General features: G+C 46.9%; 1 protein-coding gene across 3 annotated transcripts in view; it reads left to right on the top strand.

The window, feature by feature from the left end:
• The first annotated feature begins 1,004 nt into the window (after positions 1-1,004).
• Positions 1,005-21,598, top strand: part of RGS3 (regulator of G protein signaling 3) — a 131,722-nt gene continuing 111,128 nt past the window's right edge. For 2 of the 3 annotated variants that reach the window (XM_023223789.3, XM_023223790.2), the window contains exons 1-2: positions 2,734-2,875; positions 18,378-18,428. In XM_023223789.3, the coding sequence (XP_023079557.2) occupies positions 2,797-2,875; positions 18,378-18,428 (130 nt within the window). In that variant the 5' untranslated portion in view covers positions 2,734-2,796. Of the gene's footprint in view, positions 1,181-2,733; positions 2,876-18,377; positions 18,429-21,598 lie in introns of those variants that run through there. The other variant, XM_031934133.1, reaches the window with a different exon arrangement.

Genomic DNA, 21,598 nt, shown 5'->3' with positions numbered 1-21,598 from the left:
TATATATGCATAGGATGCATATATAATGTGTGGGGTGTGTTTGTATATGTATGTGAGGTGTGTATATAGTGTGTTTATGTATGTGTATATGTGCATATGATGTGACTGTGTGTATACATGGGATATGTTAAGGTATGTGTATTTATGTGCACAGAGTGTATTATTGTTATAAAGTGTGTGGTATGATGATGTATGTGTGGAGCGTGTGTGGACATGTGTGAGGTGGAAGAGCCCCAGGGGGTGCTAGAATGCTCAGGACATGTGAGAAAGCCAGGCTTGGTCAAACTCTCCTGCCTTCTTGGGGAAAGCAGGGCCATGACCATGAGCCTTTCTGGATGTTGCTTGTGGACAGCAGTATGGGTTAATAGGGCCAGTATCTCCTGAAGTGCCCTGCCCAAACTCCCACTCACCTCTCTCCTCCATCTCTTGAGGAAAGGGTAATCGACCTGTTCTTTTAGGAAAAGGAAACTTCCAGCATGCTACTAAGTAAAGGAGCCTTACTGGTGGTGGTGAAGGTGATATCACCAGAGGGGCCAGCTCAGGATCAGGCTGGCCTTGTAATCTTCCAACTGAATAGGTCAGCTGCTGAGTGGGGCAGGAATCAGGAGGGGACCTACAAAGCAGTGGGATCTTTGTTCCCATTACTGGGTGTAAGTGCCCAGTGTGGGCCTCAGTCTTTTCTCTCCTAGGTCACATTCAGACAGCACACCTCTGCCCAATTCTCCTTCTGGATCTCACCCTCCTGAGTGTTGCACCTGCAGGTTGCTCACAGCCTCCTGAGTCCAAGATAGTCTCCCCTTTGGGAGGAGGCTCTACAGTGGTCCCTGGCAAAGTTGTGAAGAGGTGACTGTCATCTTGGGCACATCACCTTTTCTTTCCCTGTGGGCCTTGCTTTGCTCTGTTTCCTGAACACCATGCTTTCTAGTTCCTCCTGGGAGTAAACACCCCTTGCATGGGGCATCTTCAGGCCAAACTCATGCTCCCATCTTGCTCCTGCAGGTCTGCCACGTCTCTGTGCTCAGTGTCCTGTCTACATCCTGTAGCTTGAGCCTGAGTTTGCCCATATTCCCTGGTTGGATGGAGTGACTGAGCCCTGACATCACTCTACCCAGAAGAGATGAGTGAACTCAAACTTCTCCAGCCAGGAAGAGGATCAGGCATGCCCAAGTCCAGGGTGCAGGTAAGTCCATCTGTCATTGGCTTGAGGCTAGAAGAGTGGACCTGCTCTTGTTAAAGACAGTGTTCACTGTGTGTGTGTGTAACCGGGGTTGGAGGGGGAGAGCGGGGTGGCGGGTGCAGTAAAGAGCAGGGCAGGACTTCACGAAGTGCCAGGATTCAAACAATCCTATGGCATTTATGTGACTTATCACCAGTTTGCTGATTCAGGGCTCCTTCTCCAGTTTCTGCTTCTCACTGGTGGCCACCTGACCCTGTGGCGTTTGCTCTCTGCACCTGGTGTTGGCCATGGGGCAGATGTGGAGGCCAAGGAAGAATAGGACAGTGGTGTTTAGGGCAGACAGGCCTGGGTTCAAATTTCAGCTGTGCCTATTCCTAGCTGTACAAACCTTGGGCATGTCACCTGTCTTCTCTGCCTGAGGTTCAGATTTCTTCCTGGTAAATTGGGGCTAATACTTATTAGACATACTGTGAAGATTAACTGAGATGATGTGTGTAAATTGCCCAGCTCAGCCTCTGGCATCTGGTACTCAACACATAACTCTTCTCTCCACTTTCTCTCTTGCATCTCCCCATCTTGTTTTTGAGTGGATCACTGAACCACAAATATCCACTTGGCGATGAAGTCTGGGGAACAGGGACAAATACCAACACTTCCCATTTTTAGATTTACGAGACTAACAGCTTTCCTTCCCGCAGTGGCAACAGTCAGAGATTTGCAGAGCAGATGTCTTGGTGTGAAACTGCTACCCGGAGGTGTCCTGTAAATGTTTGCCGACAAAGCAGCACAGGGGTTGACCTTCCAACTCTGCCTCACTGCACCAGGCTGGGGGATTCGCCCATCCCCTCCGTTTCCTGTGCGTTCCTGTTTCTCAGAGGCTGTGGGCCTGTCCTGCTGTCCGATGGCATCAGGCTGTGGGATGGGGGGCCATCAGGTTGGTTGGAGCAAGCTGCTCCCATCTGGACCTGTGTCAGGCAGCACTTGTCCAAGAGGAGGCTCAAGAGAGTGATCCAGGACACAGGGTTTGGGAAGGGGATGCAGCGTGGTGGGGGGCGACCTGTCCAAGAGCAGAGAACACTTCTCCAAACCTCATTGCCCTGGACCATCGGGTGCTCCTTTGCTTGGATCTAATGATTATAGGTGTGAGCTTCAAAGCAGGTTATAAACCCGACTAATTGCTGGTCTAGGAGAGCTGGACGAAGAGGCCAAGCCTGCCCAGAGTAGAGTGGGCACCCTGGACTGGGGCCTCTCGTGGGACTGGCCCTTCAAACTGGGAGCGCGGTGCTGGGGCCGGGAGCCCCGGGGTGACCGCACGGTCCTGCCGGCTCCTGGGGTGGCTGCCCTCTCTGCTCAGCGCGGGTCGGCGGCGCCGCCTCTCCCACCCCGGCCCTGCGCTGCTCTGGCAGGTGGAACTCTCCCCATTCAAACCCGCGCGGGCCAATCAGGGCCGGGCGCGCCCGGGCCGTTCCAACGCGCGGGGCAGCCCTGCCTCCCGCTCGCGCTCCTCCCGCCCTGGAGACTCCGGTGCAGGGGGCGGTGAGCCTGCTGCCTCGGTTACTGGGGAGCAACACAGCCGCCTTGGGTTACAGGCACTCCTGTCCAAGTCGCAGTGGGACGCCATGGAGCGCTCCCTGCACCGCGTCTCCCTCGGGAGCCGGCGTGCCCACCCGGACTTGTCCTTCTACCTCGCCACCTTTGGTAAGTGCCCGCTGGGGCCAGCGGCAGGGGCTGCCTCACCCTGTTCCCAGCGCCCGGAAATGCAGCCCCTCGTGGTGACAGGCGAGGCTGGGAGCAGGTGCTCTTTCTATCTGGGGTCACCTTCTCTGGCCCCTTTCTCCTGTGACTGCCCAGGAGGGGCTCAGGGCACAGGCTCAGTCCAAGCAAGTTGCTGAACACCACCTGCTGTCCGACCATGGGTGCCATCTGCAGTTGGTTCTGCCTCACTTGGCTGGAATAATCACACTCTAGTTAATCTTTCAGAGACCAGGGTTGTCAGGTTGTCACCACTGAGCTTCTCATTAGCAAGCAGCTTAGGTTAAATCAAGGTCTTGTTATAGCAACAGGAGATCTCATTCACCCACTTTCCTTTGGCTCAGGGAGAGGACAGGTGCTGGGCCCTTTGGCTCTGCTGCCTTGCAGGCTCACCTTGGAGGCTGCAATCTGACTTTGTTGGGTATCTGAGCCACAGTGGAGATGGGAGAATTCTCTCCTCCAAGACAGAACAATCCCTTAGGAGGGTCCCAGGGCTGCCTCAGGGTTTGAGGTGGAAAGAAATGAACAGTAGGCTTCACTCACAAGCCCCTAGGTAGCAGACTGAGTTCCCCCAAATAACAGCTGGGCGGCAGCTGCCCAAAGGCCTGGACAAACCTGTCCTTCCTGATAGCCATAGTAAAGGTAACAACCCTACCCTAGAGGGTAGCCCTTCATTTCCTCACTGGTCCTGCAACCCTCTGTGGAGAGGGGTTATTTTTCCTCTGTGAAGACTTGAAACTAAGAAGTCTTCCATGAGCCAGTGGCAGAGTTGGTAGCTGAGCTCAAGCCTTCAAGAGATGACCCGTCCAGCGCATTTTTGTTTGAACTTGCATACAATTTCCTTCTAAAGGTTGGGGCTATTATTGCAACATAACTGGACATTGCCCAGCTTTCAAAGACAGACTGCCCAAGGAGTTGGTCCCTCCCTGGGGTTCCTGGCTCTTCTACTTTCAGGCTTACTCCTGCCCAACACACTTGGTTTTCCACAACCTGCTTTTTTTTCCCTAGGGGTAGAGGGAATGATGGAAGAGCAACGGCTTGGCCCCTTGAAATTGCCTAACATCTGGCAGCAGGAATTCTCTGGTCCAGTTGGTGGAAGATAAAGGGCAATTAACTAGCCATCATTTGTTGAGCACTTACCATTGCCATTCCTTATGTCAAATGTTTTACCTGCATTATCTCATTTAGTGCCCCAGCCTAGGAGGCAATTCCTGCTAACCCCATTGGGATGCAGGACTCTATGAGACAAGGGTAGTTTCCAGGATGATCTGCATTGGCTGGGCTAGGAGTGGTCAGGAAAGGGTGTCAGGGAGCTGTGAGGCCCTCTTACCTTAGCTGTGTCCTGATTAAAAAGTAAAAATATGTTTGCTTTTTTCCTCCTTATTACCATGGTAACATGTGTTTACTGCTGAAAACTGAGTTAAAAGAAGAAAGTGAAAATCACTTGTAATCTGACTTCCCAGGGAGACAGACCACTGCTAACTTTCTGATTTATATCCTTCCATGCTTATTTCCATACCTATTTCTCTCTCTCTCTGTGTGTGTGTATTTAAACATCAAATTTCAATACAATTGAGGTCAAGTTTGTATGGACAATTTTGTAACCCATATGTTTTCCTTAGTGGCCTGATGTGAATATTTCCTTGCATCGGTCCATATTCTTCTATTGGATTAATCTCCCTGCCAGATCTGGGAAGTTGGGGAGGGTTCAGGCCCAGCAGGGAGTGGATCTTCCTGCCCAGCCATGGCCTCAGGGCTGAGTCCGATGGGTATCCGGGAAGGTTGCTGCTTGAAGAAGTGGCTGTGACCTGAGTGTGCAGGAGGCAGGCAGGAGCCTGGGTGGGGTGGGAAGCCACCTGCTCTTATTTGTGCAGGCTCCTCTCACATCTCTCATGAGAGTATTTGAGAAATTCTCTCCTGTTTCCTGCACTGGCTGTGTTTCCCTGGGTGTCATTTGTCATGGTGCCGCTCTTTCAGGCTGCTGATTTTCTTTATCCACTATGATCTTCGCTGATCTACTTATGAGCAAAGATTCCTGTCAGTGGTTTCCAAGCCTGGCCAAATATCAGAAACATGTGGGGAGCCTGTTAAAAATACACAGATTCCTAGAATCTTCTTCCGGAGACTCTAGTTTAATAGGTCTGGGGTGGAGCCTGAGAATATGAACATTTAAGAAGCCACAGAGTGTTCTGACTGTCATCCAGGTTTGGAAGCTATGGATTCAGCATCAGTTTTGTAGCCAATGGGAACCACTTTTACTGTGAAGGTTTTGGCTAAGTTTTTCAGTCCACTGGCCTTTCCTTAGCATAGTAGGTAGCCCCTGGCCTTCTACAGTGAACTTTGCCTTGGTAGAACCAGGTGAAGATGTTGCTTAGCTGGTAGTTTCCTGAACACAGACGTGTAAAGGGAGCGTAATCATCTATGGAAATATAAAGAGACAAAACTGTTTTGATCTGAATTCCCTTTGGGGAGAGTATTGCATGATATATATATATATATATATATATATATGTGTGTGTGTGTGTGTGTGTGTACACATGAACACAACCCCTTGTCCCCCAAAAGGGATATGTTCAAGTGACATTAATTGAAAGACACTGCCTTCTGAGGAGGTGGCCTTACTTCAGGGGAAGGGAGTAGGCAAGTTGAAGCTAGGATCCAGCTACTCTAGAGGGATTTTTTTTCTTTATTGTAAAAACTGATGTAATGTGAAGTCATTATAGGTATACATAATATTTTTCTCCAGGATTATGTATTTTCTTTTGATTAGGATATTTGCTAGTTTTTCTTGTAACAGCTTTATTGAGATATAATTCAGATATATGCAATTCACTCATTTAAACCATACAATTCAATGGTTTTTAGTATATTCACAGAGTTGTGTAATTATTAGCACAATTTTAGAACATTCCCTCAAAAAGAGATATTATGCTCTTTAGCTTGTGCCGTCATCCCTTGTCCCCAGCCCTAAGCAATCACTATTCTCTCTCTCTCTAGATTTGCCTATTCTGGACATTTCGTATAAATGGAATCATATGTTTTTTCGTTACTGACTTCTTTCACTTAGCATAATGTTATAGCAGATATCAGTACTCCATCCATTTTTATGGCTGAATAGTATTCATTGTATCGATATACCACATTTTTAAAATTTATTCATCTGGTGATGAATATTTTGGTTATTTCTCCCTTTTGACTATTGTGAATAATACTGCCATGAACATTTGTGAACAAGTTTTTGTGTGGACAAATGTTTTCATTTCTCTTCATATACACACAGTATATACCTAGGAGTAGATTTGCTGGGTCCTATGGTAACTCTGTGTTTAACTATTTAGGGAACTACTAAACTCTTTTCCAATGTGTGTGTATCATTTTACGTTCCTATCAGCAGTGTATGTGGGTTTTGGTTTTTCCACATCCTCACCAACACTTGTTATTATCTGACTTTTTAATTCTAGCCATCCTAATGGGTGTGAATTGATATTCATTATAGTTTCGATTTGCATTTCCTGATGACCTGTGATGTTGAACATCTTTTTCATGTGCTCTATTTATATATCTTCTTTGGAGAAGAATGTATTCAGATCTTTTGTTCATTTTAAAATTGGGCTCTTTGTCTTGTTATTATTGAGTTGTAAGATTTCTTTATATATTCTAGATGCAAGCTCCTTAACAGATTTCTGATTTGCAAATATATTCTCTCAATCTGTGGGGTTTTTTCACTTTCTTGATAGTGTTCATTGAACCCCAAACTGTTTTTTGGGATGGGGTCTTGCTCTGTTGCCCAGACGGGAGTGCAGTGGCACGATCATGGCTCCCTTTTGACCATGCAGCTTTGACCTTCTGTGCTCAAGCGATCCTCTCACCTGAGCCTCCTGAGTAGCTGGTACTACAGACTTGCACCACCATAGCTGGCTGAATTTTCTTATGTAAAAAAAACTTTTTGTAGAGATGAGTTCTCCTTATGTTGCCCAGGCTAGTCTTGAACTCATGGATTCAAGCAATCTCTTGCCTTGGCCTCCCAAAGTGCTGGGGTTATAGGCATGAACCACTGTGCCCAGCCAGAACCCCAAACATTTTTAATTTTGATGAAGTTCAATTTACTTTTTCTTCTGTTACTTGTACTTTGTGTTATATCTCAGAATTCACTGCCAAATCTAAGGTTCTGTCAGTTACCAAGAGATTTACCTGTATGTTTTCTTCTAAGAGTTTTGTAGTTTTGACTCTTACATTTAGGTATTTGATCCACTTTGAGTTAATTTTTGTGTATGGTATGAGGTAAGAGTTCAGCTTCATTCTTTTGTGTGGCTATCCAGTTGTCCCAGTACCATTTGTTGAAAATACCATTATTTCTCTGTTGGATGATCTTGGTACCTTTATTGAAAATCAATTGCCCATAGACCCATGGGCTTATTTCTAGGCTCTTAATTCTATTCCATTGATCTATCTATTATCATTCCAGTATCACACTGTCTTGATTACTGTTGCTTTGTAGTAAATTATGAAATCAGGTTGTATAAATCCTCCAATTTTTTTCTTCTCTTTTAAGATCATTTTGGCTGTCCTGGGTCCCTTGAGTTTCCATATGAATTTTAGGCATAATATTTTATATAGAAAATAAAAAACCCAAGTTCACAAAAATGTTGGATAAATAGTTTTAAAATATCATCTTGAAGGGATACCAACTTATTAGTTTGACTGATGAATCAGAGACCTGGGGTCTCTGAACCAAATTTTTAACTTGCTTGGGATCTCTAGTCACCTGGATGTGGTGAGTGGTCAGGAGAGAGAACAGGTTGCCTTTTCTACAGGGTATCTGGGTCTGGAGATGATGGGCAAGCTGGACATGTTCTGAGGTCCACAGGTGGCCGTGGACATTGGGTGACACAACGCACCTCTCTTTAGAAATGCCAGCCCCCTGTAAACCTGCAACATGAAAGCTGTCGGGAGCAGCTATAAATGCAGGCTCTAGAGGACTGCCTGGAGTCCCTGATTTGCCAGAGGGAAGTTGGGAAGATGTGGTTCTGGAGACAGCGTAGACTTAGGAGTGTTGTTGATTTGCTCGACATTTAACATTTTTTTTTTTTTTTGCTTCATGTTTGTTGTGTTGGCACAATGTTAGCTGGGGCCCGTTCCACTCCTGTCTCTGCCTCTCTTTAGAAGCCATGGAGATAAATAATTCATTTTCTGTAGTGAGAGTGAAGCTTGGGAACAGATGCCAGCCAGCTGCGTGGTGTGTTGGGCAGTGCACGGTCAGGCCCTGAGCTGGAGGCCTTCAACGTGTCCCTGCCAGCTGCCCCTGACGGGCACGTGTTTCCATTCCTGCTGCTCTGAGCCTGGGAGATTCCCTGGCATGGCTGGGGAAACCTATCTAACTGTTTCTCAGGAGCTCATCATTTGCTGGTCATACTCCTCAGTATTTGTTGGCTTTTGTGTCATTCAGAGTCCATCTGCTCGGGAGCTTTCAGAAATTCCTCAAAGTTTCTAGCCTGTAAATAGCCCTTTGTCTACTTTTCCCATTCTGCTTTGTATGTTCTTTTTAAACATTTAAAAATTTTTGAAATATTATACAGACAGACAGAAAAGTGTCCCCCCCAATAATGTGCAATCCAGTGACTTATCACAAAGGAAATACCTTTGTAACTTTCACCAGAGTCAAAAATTGAACATTTCTAGTATTCAGAAGACTTATGTTGATAATGTAGTTTTTTCTTTATCATTTACTTCAAAATATTTTCTAATTTCATTGTCATTTCTTTTTCAATCCTTGGGTTAGTTAGAAGTATGTTTCTAAATTTCTAAATATTGGGGATTTTCTGGTAATATTTTTATATTTACTTTGCATTTTAGTCAGAGAATATAACCTCCATCCTTTTAATTCTTTGAAATTCTTCAAGATTTACTTGATGGCTCAGCATAGAATTAGTTTTTTTTTGTTGTTGTTGTTGTTTTGAGACTGAGTCTCACTCTGTCACCAGGCTGGAGTGCAGTGGCACAATGTAAACTCACTGCAGCCTCCCCTTCCCAGGTTCAAGTGATTCTCCTGGCTCAGCCTCCTCAGTAGCTGGGATTACAGGTGCCCACCACTGTGCCTGGCTAATTTTTGTATTTTTAGTAGAGGTGGGGTTTTACCATGTTGGCCACACTGGTCTCGAACTCCTGACCTCATGTGATCTGCCTGCCTTGGCCTCCCAAAGAGAGTAAGTTTTTATAAATGTTCTGTGTGTACTTGAAAAGGATTCTGCAGCAGTTGGGTGCAGTGCTATTTGTGTATGTCAAGTTTAGGTCAAGTTTGCTCTTTATATTGTTCAAATATTCTGTATCCTTGTTGATTTTTCCTGTTTTCTCTGTCAGTTACTAAGAGAGATATATTCGAATTCCCACTGCGATTATAAAATTGTCTATTTTCCATTGCAGTTCTGTCAGTTTTTCCTTTACATATGTTGAAGCTATATTAACAACATACAGATTTAGAATTATTATCTTTCTGGTGAGCTGGAATTTTTATTATGAAGTCTATTATTGTTGTGAAGTCTTCTTTATTTCTAGTAGGGATAAAGTCTACTTTTCTTGATATTAACATAGCTACCCATGCTTCTTTCAGTTAATATTTGCCTGACATACCTTTTTCCATCCTTTTTCTTTCAACTTTTCTGGATCTACATTGTAGGCGTACTGTGTCTATAACAAAGAACAGGCACATGGCTGGGAGTGGTGAGTGGCCCATGCTTGTAATCCCAGCACTTTGGGAGGCCGAGGCGGGAGGATCTCTCAAGCCCAGAAGTTTGAGGCCAGCCTGGGCAACATAGTAAGATCTCATCTCTACAAAAAATAAAAAAAATTAGTTGGGCATGATGGCATGTACCTGTGGTCCTAGCTACTTGGGAGGCTGAGGCAGGAGGATCACTTGAGCCTAGGAGGTCAAGACTACACTGAACTATGATTGTGACACTGTACCCTAGCTTGGGTGACAGAGTGAGACCATGACTCAAAACAAACAAACAGTACAGGCACAGAGTTGTTATTATTATTTTCTTCTCAATGCAGACCTAGGATGATACTTTCCTTCAAAAAAATCTTCGTTTGTCAGGTGCTTAGGGTCACTGGGATAGTCTTAATTCAGTGTTAGGACTGAGAGTACTTGAAGTCGAGCTGTAGTCCCTAGAGGAGCTGTGTCTGATTACAGTTCATCCTATTCCTATGGAACAACCCTTCAGGGTCCCTACACAAAATGTGGGGCTCAGAAGAACCCTGCTTCTCGTTGGGCCCTGGTCCCTAGTTCCTATTCCTCTAGCCCTGAGAGGCAGGCAGAAACTCCCTCAGCCTCTTGATCTCTCAATCAGCCCTCTGGAATTTGAAAACACTCCAGGGGAAAATTAGCCCAGAAAAACACTAGGCTTCCTTCTACAGTCCTCCAACCCCCTAGATCCTACCTGGTAGCTCCTCTCTCTCTTGTTTATCTAAGAAGATGCTTTAACATACTTTGTTTAGCATTTCTAGTTTTCCTTAGTGGATCTGTCATCCCAGAAATGGATGTCCCCTACATATGTTTTTTAAGTTTTTTGACTTGGTTTTGTTTTTTTCCTCCCTTTCTGCCTCTCTTGGTCCTTTCCTCCTCCCTCCCTGCCTCTTCCATCCCTTCCTTCCCTGCTCCCTCTCTCCATCCCTCCTTCCTTTCTCCCTGCCTGCCTGCCTGCCTACCTGCAGTTGTCTGAGCAGGCATTACTGGGGCTGGAGGGTCCCTTTCCAAGAGGGCTCATTCACATGGCTCTGGGCAGGAGGCCTCAGTTCCTTGCTACCTGTAATTAGGAGGCTTCTGTTTCTCATTGCATGGACTTGTTCGTAGGATTGCTTGAGCTTCCTTATTATGTGGCAGCTGGCTTCCCTCTAGGCAAGTGATACAAAAGTGAAAGCAAGAAAGAACTTCCATAAAAAGATGAGTAACCTGGTTCAAAAATGGGTGAAGGATTTGAATAGACATTTTTTCCAAAGAAAAATGGCTAACAGCACATGAAAAAATACTCAATGTCATTAGTTATCAGGGAAATGCAAATTAAAACCACAATGAGATACAATTATACTAGAATGAGTATAATAAAAAAAGAGACAATAACAGGCATTGAAGAAGTTAAGGGGAAATTGGGACCCTTGTACATTGCCAGCCAGAATGTAAAATGGTGCAACCACTTTGGAAAAGTTTGGCAGTTCCTCAAACAGTTAAATGTAGAGTTACCATTTGACCCAGCAATTCTACTCCTAGGTATAAATCCAAGAGGAATGAAAACACATGATCACACAAACATATGTACACACACGTTCAAAACGGCATTATTCATAATAGCGAAAAAGTCGAAATAACCTGAAATATCCATCACCAGATGAGTGGATAAACAAAATGTGGTATATCCATACAATGGAATATTATTTGGCCACAAAAGGAATAAAATACCGATACATGCTACAATATGGGTGAACCTTGAAAACATTATGGTAAGTGAAAGAAGTCAATCACAAAAGACGATGTGTTGTGTGATTCTATTTACATAAGTATCCAGAATAGGCAAGTCCTTAGAGACAGAAAGCAGATTCGTGGTTGACAGGGGCTGAGGGGAGAAGGGAATAGGATGTGACTGAGAAGGAGTATGGGATTTCTTTTAGGAGAGGATGAAAATGTTCTAAAATTAGTTAGAGGTGGTTGATTACAGAATACTGTGATGATACTAAAAGAAAATTACATGCTTTAAATTGGTGAAGTGTGGCCGGGCGCAGTGGCTCAATCCCAGCACTTTGGGAGGCTGAGGTGGGTGGATCATCTAAGGTCAGGAGTTCGAGAGCAGCCTGGCCAACATGGTGAAACTCTGTCTCTACTAAAAATACAAAAAATTAGCCAGGTGTGGGTGGTGCATGCCTGTAATCCCAGCTACTCGGGAGGCTGAGACAGGAGAATAACTTGAACCTGGGAGGCAGAGGTTGCAGTGAGCTGAGATCACATCATTGCACTCCAGCCTGGGTGACAGAGTGAGACTCCATCTCAATAATAAATAAAATCGATGAAATGTATGATATGTTAATTATATCCCAATGCAGCTGTTAAAAAAAGAAGGAACTCATAATGCCTTAATATCCTAATGTTGAAAGTCATCCATTGTAATTTCCACCACATTCTATTTGTTAGAAGCAAGTCACTAAGTCCAGCCCATGTCTGAAGGGAGGAACTAGGCTTCACCTCTTGAAAGGAAGAATATCAAAGACTTTGCTGACAAATTTTAAACCCATCGTAGGTATAGAGAGGCTAACAGTGGGGTCCCTGGACCGCCTAAATGCAAACCCCACCTCTGCTACTTACTGGCTGTGTGATTTGGACAACCTGTTTTAGCTCTTTTTTGAGCTGGGGTCTCACTCTGTTGCCCAGGCTGGAGTGCAGTGGTGTGATCATGGCTCACTGCAGCCTCAACCACCTGGGCTCCGGTGATCCTCCCGCATCAGCCTCTTGAGTAGCTGGTACTATAGGTGCACACCACCACGTCTGGCTAATTTAAAAAAAAAAAAAGTTTTTGGAGAGACAGAGTCTTGCTATGTTGCCCAGACTGGTCTCAAACTCCTGGCCTCAAGTGATCATCCTGCTTCAGCCTCCCAAAGTGTTAGGATTACAGGTGTGTGCCACCATGCCCAGCCAACCTGTTTACCTCTTAATAATCTTCAGCTTCCTTGCCTGTAAACTGGGAAAAAAGTAGTAACCATTTCATGGAGTTATCATGAGGAATAAAGGAAATAAAAAGCTTTTAGTAAAGTGCTGAGTACCTAGTAAACCTCTAAGAAACATTGACTTTGTTCTCTCCATGTGTATGCCTAGCCTGGTAGTTCACTATGGTCCTGATCTCTGGGTTGAGATGTGCATGAATCCTGTAGGATGTTTGGGTCTGAGCCCCCACAGGACTGCTAGCCAAGAGTAGATGCTGACTGCAGTAGATTCAGGAGTTTTATTTTACCAGCTTGCCCAGATGGACCTAGAATCCCTTGTGAGTGATCCATGGGAATCTAAATTATCAAGAGACCTGAATGCTAATTTATTAGTTTATGCTGAAAAATAGAATTTCTGACTTATGCTGGCCAGAGCAATCTCTTTCTGGAAGGAAAAAGAGCTCGGGAAACCACATTAGTGTCAGCTTTCACAGGCAGCAGAGAGTCCAGGGGATTGAACTGACCCATCACAATTTTTATCCCGGCACTGTGAGTCCTGTGTCCTCACCTTCACAAACCAGGGCCACTTTTTTGAATGGAACTCAAGGTTCTCCCTCTTTTAACACAGTAGCCATGGGAGATTCTCCTGGGTTATGTCTGTAGAGCTGTGTGGCTGCCTATTTCCTAGTGCCACTACAGCCTACCATGTCTCCCTTAGATCAAGCAGGCAGTGAAATTGGTAAACACATGCTTAACCCTTTCTGAGCCTGGATCAGGGCTGGGGTGTGGATGAGGCAGCTGAAGACCACAGAGAGGGGATGTGCCTGGCATCTGGCTGGGCTACCTCTCTCCTGTGAGCAAGACTTGAGTACAGACGTGTCCTCATAAATGGAGGAGAAATCTGTGGATGTTAGTGGCTGGCTAGGCTCCATGTAGAACCAGCTGCCTTTGTATGTTCATCTGGATATCATCACCCTTCCTGTAGCTTTTAACATGTGACAGTTCTTAAATGGGCAGCAGCTTCTGGGGTGAATTGGATTTTAGGATGCCTGCTGCTTCATGCTAACCAGGCAAGTCCATCATAGATGTATTCTCTGCACATCTCAGGGTGGCATGGGCTCCCCCTGGGACACATTCCAGCTGATCCCTGAGTCTAGCAAAGGTGGGCAGTCCCCATCTACTTCCTTTATTGTCTGAGTATGTCTCTTTCTAATGGTGGCCTGCGGGTTGGAGTTCATCTTCCTGTGGTCCTCTATTGAGTGTTGTCTGCCAGACTGAATTTCTTTAGCTGGTGTCCACATCCATTTCCATGGTGCCCAGTAAGTCTGAGCTCTTCAAGTCCTGTGCCCAGCAGAATATGGGTTTGTTGCCTTTTCCAGGCTTTCTGAAGCTGACTCCCGTCCAGTATTTTTCTTGCCATATGGGGCCCTGTCTATTTTCCCTTTGGCTCTGGGCCCTGGTACACGCTTGCAGCCTCTCTGGGCATCCATCACCACCTTTTGCACATAGTGTTGGTGTCCAACTGCGGTCTCATTGGAACAGGGGCCGTGCCCTGTCGAAGGGCCCTGCCCAAACTCGATGAGGATGACTTCAAGTCCGTTAGCCTGAACACTCCCCGAGTCTAGGGAGGAACTGGGAGTGTTGAAAAAACCAGAGGTGTAGGGGCGGGAATATTATTGAGAAAAGTTTTAGGTTTTTGTTTTTTGAGACAGGGTCTGGTTCTGTCATCCAGGCTGGAGTGCAGTTGTGCAATCATAGCTCACTACAGCTGCAACCTCCTGGACTCAAGCAATCCTCCTGCCTCAACTTCCCAAGCAGCTGAGACTACAGGCATGCACCACAGTGCCCAGCTATTTTTTAAATTAATTTTTTGTAGAGAAGGGCTCTTGCTGTATTGTCCAGGTTGGTCTCAAACTCCTGGGCTCAAGCGATCCTTCCACCTCAGCCTCCCAAAGTGCTGGGATTACAGGCACGAGCCACCACATGCCACAAAGACAAATTTTTAAGGGAACAAGCAAATTTCAGAACAATACATATGGTATGTATCTGTGGAGGGAGGCGAGTGGCGGGGTTGGGGGCGGTTCTGAAAGGATGCCAAATTAGCTGGTACCTAGGTGAGCTGAAGGCTCCAGGGATTAAGCCCAACTTCCCCTTCACCTGGAGGTTTCTTTCTCTAGATTGAAGACATTTCTAGGAGGCTGCCCTCTCTTTTTTTCATTTTCTTTTTTTTTCTTTGAAACAGGTCTCACGCTGTTCCCCAAGGTCCAGGCTGGAGTGCAGTGGTGTGACCATGGTTCACTGCAGGCTCAACCTGCTAGATTCAAGTGGTCCTCCCACCTCAGCCTCCCAAGCAGCTGGGACTATAGGATGTGCCACTATGCCCAGCTAACCTCTTGGTTTCTTGAGAAAAGCTGTGGCACCTGGTACTGTCCCTGATGGTTCTCCCTGCCCCTGGATCTGAAGGTTGTGTTGGCAAACACAGCGGGCACAGTAGAGGAGGTGCATGCTAGAGGGCTGTGGGTGTTCCAGAAGACTGTGCACAGGAAAGAGTGCTGGAGTTGGGGTGGAGTTCTAGTCTCCAGCCCTGGATTCTCTGGGCCCAGAGCAAATCACCTTCCATCTCAGGCATGATGTTCTGGCTACAAAATGAGGAGACTGGACAAGATGACTTCAGGGACCTGTGTGTCAGACATTTGGTAGAGTAGCCTGATGAGGGGAAGGAGGGGACAGGCATGGCCGAGGGAGGGATCTTGTGAACTGGGGCTGGTGTGTCCTGGCCTGGGGAGCCTGGAGTCTGGTCTGCTGGGTTTGGTTTCTCTGCTGTAACAGCGTACAGGGCACCCTGGCCTTCCTGAGAAGCCCCTGGCTGGCAGGACCTGGAATGGGAGCTGTGCAGTACGGTGCAGACTCGTCTCAATCCTGAGTCAGCCTTTGTCCCTAACCCTTCGTCAGCTCCAGCTTCCTGCTTGGCCTTGCCCAAGTCCCTGTCCAACCACTGGGCTGTGAGCCCTGTGAGGGCAGGCACTTGCCCAGCCTCGTGCAGATGCCCAGCAAATATTTGCTAAATGGAATTAGTGACCATTTGTGTCTGGAGATGTCTTGACCCTGACTTCTGGGCAAAGGGCCACTGTTTGTTAGGTGATAGGTGTTGTGGAGCACAGGGCTCCTGTGGCTTTGGGATCCAAGCATGTTTGTGCCAGAGCTGGCTTTGCACAGGTAGTAGTTTCAGAACAAATGTTTCATATTAAACATAGGTGTCTTTGAGTTGGTGAAATTCAACCCATGACTACTGGCTTCATTTGCCTGTTTCCAAACCTCTCTCTCTGCCACCCCACACTAGATCGGGCACAGTTTTCATGGGTTTCTCAACTCTAGGGAGCCACAGTGAAGCAATTGCTCAGACTTTGAGATAATGATACCGTCAGTTCTCCCGGCGCCTTTCATCCAAGGAGTCTTCCTCACCCACCAGCGTTATCTGATCACAGCTTGGAGAGTGCCATAACCCCTATTATTAGCTCCACCTCACATCCATGACCACTGTGGTCCTGAAAGAAGAGGGCAGTTAGGGCTGGAACTGAAAGAGGATTCCTGGGCTTCTGAGATCTGGGTCCTGGACAGGAGAACAGCAGATATTTCTGATGGATGAAGGACTGGACCAGGGTTTGCGGGAGCCTGAATTGCTTGGGACTGAAGCTTAAACACCAGAAGTATGAGGGTCAAGTGATGTCTGGGTCACAGTGATTGGTGGACTTATTCAGAGTTAGGAGACACGAAGGGTTCTCCAAACCTGTCCTCTAACCGGCAACAAAGCACAGCCCCAGCCGCCAGCCTAGTTTCATGAGGCATGTCCAGAGGTGGCCAGATGGGATGATGAGGGGATGTCTCACTGTGCTGCGAGGGATTGTGGAAGGACTTTGGAGTTCAGGTCTCGAGGAAAGAGCCCAGAGAATGCAGGACTAGAGCCGGGCGATGAAAGTTACTGAGCAACCACTGTTGGCTTAATATAAGATGCAGCATTGAATAATCAGAGCTCTTTCAAAGGGGAAAGGGCTCCCACCACAGGAAGCAAGCTCCCCATCGCTACAGGTGACTGGAAAGGGGGAGGGCACTGCTAGTCAGGGTCGTCATAGATGGAGCCATGCCTGGGCTTTCTGGTAGATGTGCCCTGCCCTGCTCTCTGATGTCTCCAGTGCCTGTCCATGGGGTGGACTGAGTTCAGCAGCTTTTTGAGGTCCCAGGGAAAGTCTGCTGGACTGAGAGAAACATTTTCGATGTCTCTCACCGAGGAAGAGGAGTGTGGCCCTCTCTCTCTTCTCTGTCTTGGCTGGAGGCCATTGGGTGTCTGTGAGGATGACCTGAAGTTTTGTCCTGTTTTTTCCTTTTTTAAAAACTTCAAACAAAAATAGGAAAAGCCAGGGGATAAGCCTCGCCTGGCCACTCATTCTTGCCCTGCCTTCCAGCCCCGTCCTACTGTTCTCTTTACATGCCCCCTCCCTCCCTGCTCTCCTCCCTTCCTCCCTGCTCTCTCTCCTCCTCCCCTCCTTTCTCCTGCCTCTTTCCTTCTTCCTTTGTTTCCTTTTTCCTTTGTTTTTAATTATAGAAGTGCTATAGTTCATTGATATATTCCAATTATTAAAACAACAATGAGGATAGACTGAAATTCCTCTTGACTACCCTCCTCCAATTCCTAGTCTGTTCTCTAGAAGGGATCACTGTTTTTAATTTGGCATCCTTTCAGAAGCCCCCCTCCCCTGCCAGATACATACCCTATGTATTGTTCTGAAATGTGCGTGTTCCTTTAAAAACTCGTCTTTGTGGGGTGTGGTGGCTCACGCCTGTAATCCCAGAACTTTGGGAGGCTGAGGTGGGAGGATCGCTTGAGCCCAGGAGTTTGAGCCCAAGCTGGACAACACAGCAAGCAAGAGCCCTTCTCTATAAAAATTAGTTAAAAAATAGCTGGGCACTGTGGTGCATGCCTGTAGTCTCAGCTGCTTGGGAGGTTGAGGCAAGAGGATTGCTTGAGCCCAGGAGGTCGAAACTGTAGTGAGCTATGATTACATGACTGCACTCCAGCCTGAGTGATAGAACCAGACCCTGTCTCAAAAACAAAACAAAAAAAACCTAAAACTTTTCTCAATAATATTCCCCTGCCAGGTCATATGGAGCTCCTCCGTTCTTTATAACAGCTCATACTATTCCATGTACAGCTATAGATGGTTTACTTCACTATTTCTATATTGATGAACATTTCAGGTATTTCCAGTTTTTCCTTAAACAATGCTGTAGTGCCAGCCTTCGTGTGCACATGTTTGTGTTTGTCTACAATAGTGACCTGGAATGAAGACTTTTAGGTGGAAGAATATGCACATTTAAATTTCAGTAGATCTTGGCAGAAATTACCCTCCATTTACACTCCCTCCAACAGAGAATGAGAGTACTTGTTTTCCTACACCTTTACCAACATTTGACAATGGTCCCGCAGTGAGAGCTCCCAGCATCCACCTGGCTGCCCGTACAGTAGTGAGCTTCCCATCACCAGAGGGGCACAAGCAAGGCTAGACAACCACTGCTGGAGGCATTCGAAAGGGACTCCTGATGAGTTCAGCAGGGGCTGAACGCTGAGGTCCCTTCCAGCCAGAGACTGTGTGAGTCTTTGAATGGCTTCACACAAACAAAACAGCATTCCTGTCACCTTTCCTCCAGTTTTTTCCACCATACCCACCAGGTAGCTGAGGCAAGGTTGTTTCTGTTGCTGTTTCCTTAGGTCAGCTGAGGCTGTCCATTGATGCCCAGGACCGGGTTCTGCTGCTTCACAGTGAGTATGGCTTTGTGCAGGCTCACCAAGGAAGGGGCGGGCCACTCAGCTTCCTGCCTGAGGCTGGGGTCAGGGGATGGTGGCACCATAAGCCAAGGCTTCTTTTCTCATTCTTGTATAGTGTCCTGCCATATGTCTATTGATAAAAGCCAGTATTCACCTAGGGCTCTTTCTACAGAGCAGCCCTGGTCCTGCCTTGGATATGTCTGGAGTCCACATGGTAGACCTTTCTCACTGACAGGCTACAGTTGCCCCTGGGTATCTCAACTTCCTTCTTGGCCCCAGCAGAGCAGGGTCACTGAAGAGTTTTCCTATCTTCCCTTCCTTCTTTAATTCCATCCTTTCTTTTTTTCTCTATTTTTCTCATTCATTCGTTTATTCATTGGTTCACAGGCAGCATAGTATCATGGCTAAGATCACAGTCTTTGGAGCCAGACCACTATAATTTGAACCCTGGCTCTGATACTTGCTGAGGGGTCTTGAACAAGCTCAGTTTTCTCATCTGTCAAGTAGTGGTGGTAATAGTATGTATCTTACAGGTTGCTACAAAGATTAATGAGTTACTATTAGTAAAGTGCTTAGAACAGTGCTGAACTTGTAGTCAATCCTGAATAAGTTTTTGTTAGATAAAATAGAAAACCGGCCAGGCACGGTGGCTCACATCTGTAAACCCAGAACTTTGGGAGGCCGAGGCGGGTGGATCACAAGGTCAGGGGTTTGTGCCCAGGCCTACATAGTGGCCAGCATAGTAAAACCCCGTCTCTACTAAAAATACAAAAAAATGAGCTGGGCGTGGTGCCAGATGCTTGTAATCCCAGCTATTTGGGAGGCTGAGGCAGGATAATTACTAGAACCTGGGAGGCGGAGGTTGCAGTGAACCAAGATCATGCCACTGCACTCCAGCCCGGGCGACAGTATGAGACTCCCTCTCAAAAAAAAAAAAAAAAACAAAGAAAACCATACATTCCAAAAATAGCGATTGAGCATTAGCTCTGTGCTAGAGGCTGGGAGGCTGGGAACACCAAGGAGAAGCACCCACCCCTGTCTAGGTGGTATTGATGGGATGTCAGGGAAGACTTGCCGGAGGGGGTGATGTCCACACAGTATCCTAAAGGAGGAATGGGCGTGAGCCAGGCAGAGAGGAGCAGGGAGGGTGTGGCTAGCACTTCATGCACAGGGCTAGCAAGTGCAAAGGTCTGGGGGTCAGAGAGAGCAAGATGCATTTGAATAACTGTCTAGCATGGCTGGAGCACAGCACAGGAAGAGTTCATACTCCACCTGTTTGTCTGTCCATGTGTCCATCCTTCCAACCAGCACATAAATAGTTACATGAGTTGATCTCATGGCCCCCACTGCCAGGACTCTTCTGTTTAGCGCAGAAGGCCCTATCTCTCCAGCCTCCCTGGCTCTTGCTGCTGAAGGTACCCTCCACCTCCAGCTCTATCCAGTTACATGCATTCCCTTGAATGCATCTTGCTTGCTCCTGCCTCTGTGCCTTTGCACCTGCTGTTCACTGTGCCTGGAATAACCTGTCTTTTTTTTTTTTTGAACTCCTTTTGAAAACTAACTCTCTCTCTGCTCTGATTTTGCAAGAAATATGCCTGCCTTCATCATCATTAAGACTCAGGAAGGAAGGCTCATTTTGCCTTATTATTTCCCCCTCCAGGAATCATCCCCCCGACCCACCTGTCTGGGCTGGGTTTATTACTTTCTCCTTTGTGTCTTTGTCACAGCCCTGACTACACTGTGCCACCTGTGTCTGGTCTCTCCGTCAGACTGAGAATGCAATGAGGGCAGGGACTGGGTCCGGTTCATTGCCACTGCTGGCCAGAGAGACCCAGGAGGTCACCAGGCCTGGGTCCTGCCCTCAAGAACCATGCCCTTGAGGGAAGGGATGCACACAGGAACAGTAACTAGGATACTGGGCAGAGTAGACTAGTAGGCACTTGGGTCCTCTGGTCCTGGCCATGGGGGGCTCAATGTGAAGTTCCCAAGGAGCAGTAGAGGGGTGTTCTCTGCCTGCCAGGGCCTGACTCCGGCTGTGCAAATAGTTTTTGCAAAATGCATCTTGGCCTCCACCACTCCATTTGTCCTGCACAGTTTGCTTTGGCTTCACCCCAGTCTCAGGCCCTTCATCCCTTCCCGCCAGTCCCCACTCCTTCCTTTGGCTTCCCAGACTACTGGGAGCACTGTCTTAGCCGAACCCTAGGGCTCAATGAAAACCAGACATAAGGCTGGGTGCAGTGGCTCACACCTGCAATCCCAGTGCTTTGGGAGGCTGAGGCAGGTGGATCACCTGAGGTCAGGAGTTTGAAATCAGCCTGACTAACATGGAGAAACCCTGTGTCTACTAAAAATACAAAATTAGCCAGGAGTGGTGGCACATGCCTGTAATCCCTGCTACTTGGCAGGCTGAGGCAGGATAATCACTTGAACCCGGGAGGTGGAGGTTGCAGTGAGCCAAGATCATGCCATTGCACTCCAGCCTGGGCAACAAGAGGGAAACTCCATCTCAAAACAAAAACAAAAACAAAAAGAAAAGAAAACAAAAACAAACAAAAAACAGATGTAAAAGGAGATAGAACAGAGGCTCAGGTTCTGTCAGGTCTATTGTCTGCTTTCTATAGACCTCAGGCAAATGGTGCTGCTTACTGTCGGGACCACACCTGCACCCACCCCACACCTCTCCCCTTGCCTTTATTACCTCTCCCTTTGCCTTTATTTATTATTATTTTTCTTTAGAAAACATGTTTTGAGCAATTACTTATTTACCAGGCACTCCTCTGAGGACTTCAGACACATTACCTCATTTAATTGGCACAACTACCATGTGAAGTGCATGTTATTATCACTAATCCATTAAAATGGCAAATTCTGTCCCAGGCAAAGCAACTCACTCTAGCTTATATGGTGAGTAAGCAGTGCAGCTGGATTCATGCCTGGGTCCGTCACCCCCTGAGGCCCCAGCTTGTGACGCCTGTGCTGTGCTGTCCGCCAGCCACGGCAAGGCTCACAGCATACCGTGAGTGCCACAGTATGGCTTATGGCACGCAGTCAGTGGCCCCTTCATTCCTAGAAGGCAGTCGTGTGTGGTAGAGCACTAGGCTGGCAGTCAAGAGACATGGGTTCCAAATCCAACGGTCATTCCCATTGTTCTGTGATTGTGGGCA

This window comes from Piliocolobus tephrosceles, chromosome 14, assembly GCF_002776525.5.
Source record: "Piliocolobus tephrosceles isolate RC106 chromosome 14, ASM277652v3, whole genome shotgun sequence".
Classification (NCBI taxonomy): Eukaryota; Metazoa; Chordata; class Mammalia; order Primates; family Cercopithecidae; genus Piliocolobus; species Piliocolobus tephrosceles.
This window is presented reverse-complemented; position numbering and strand designations above follow the sequence as displayed.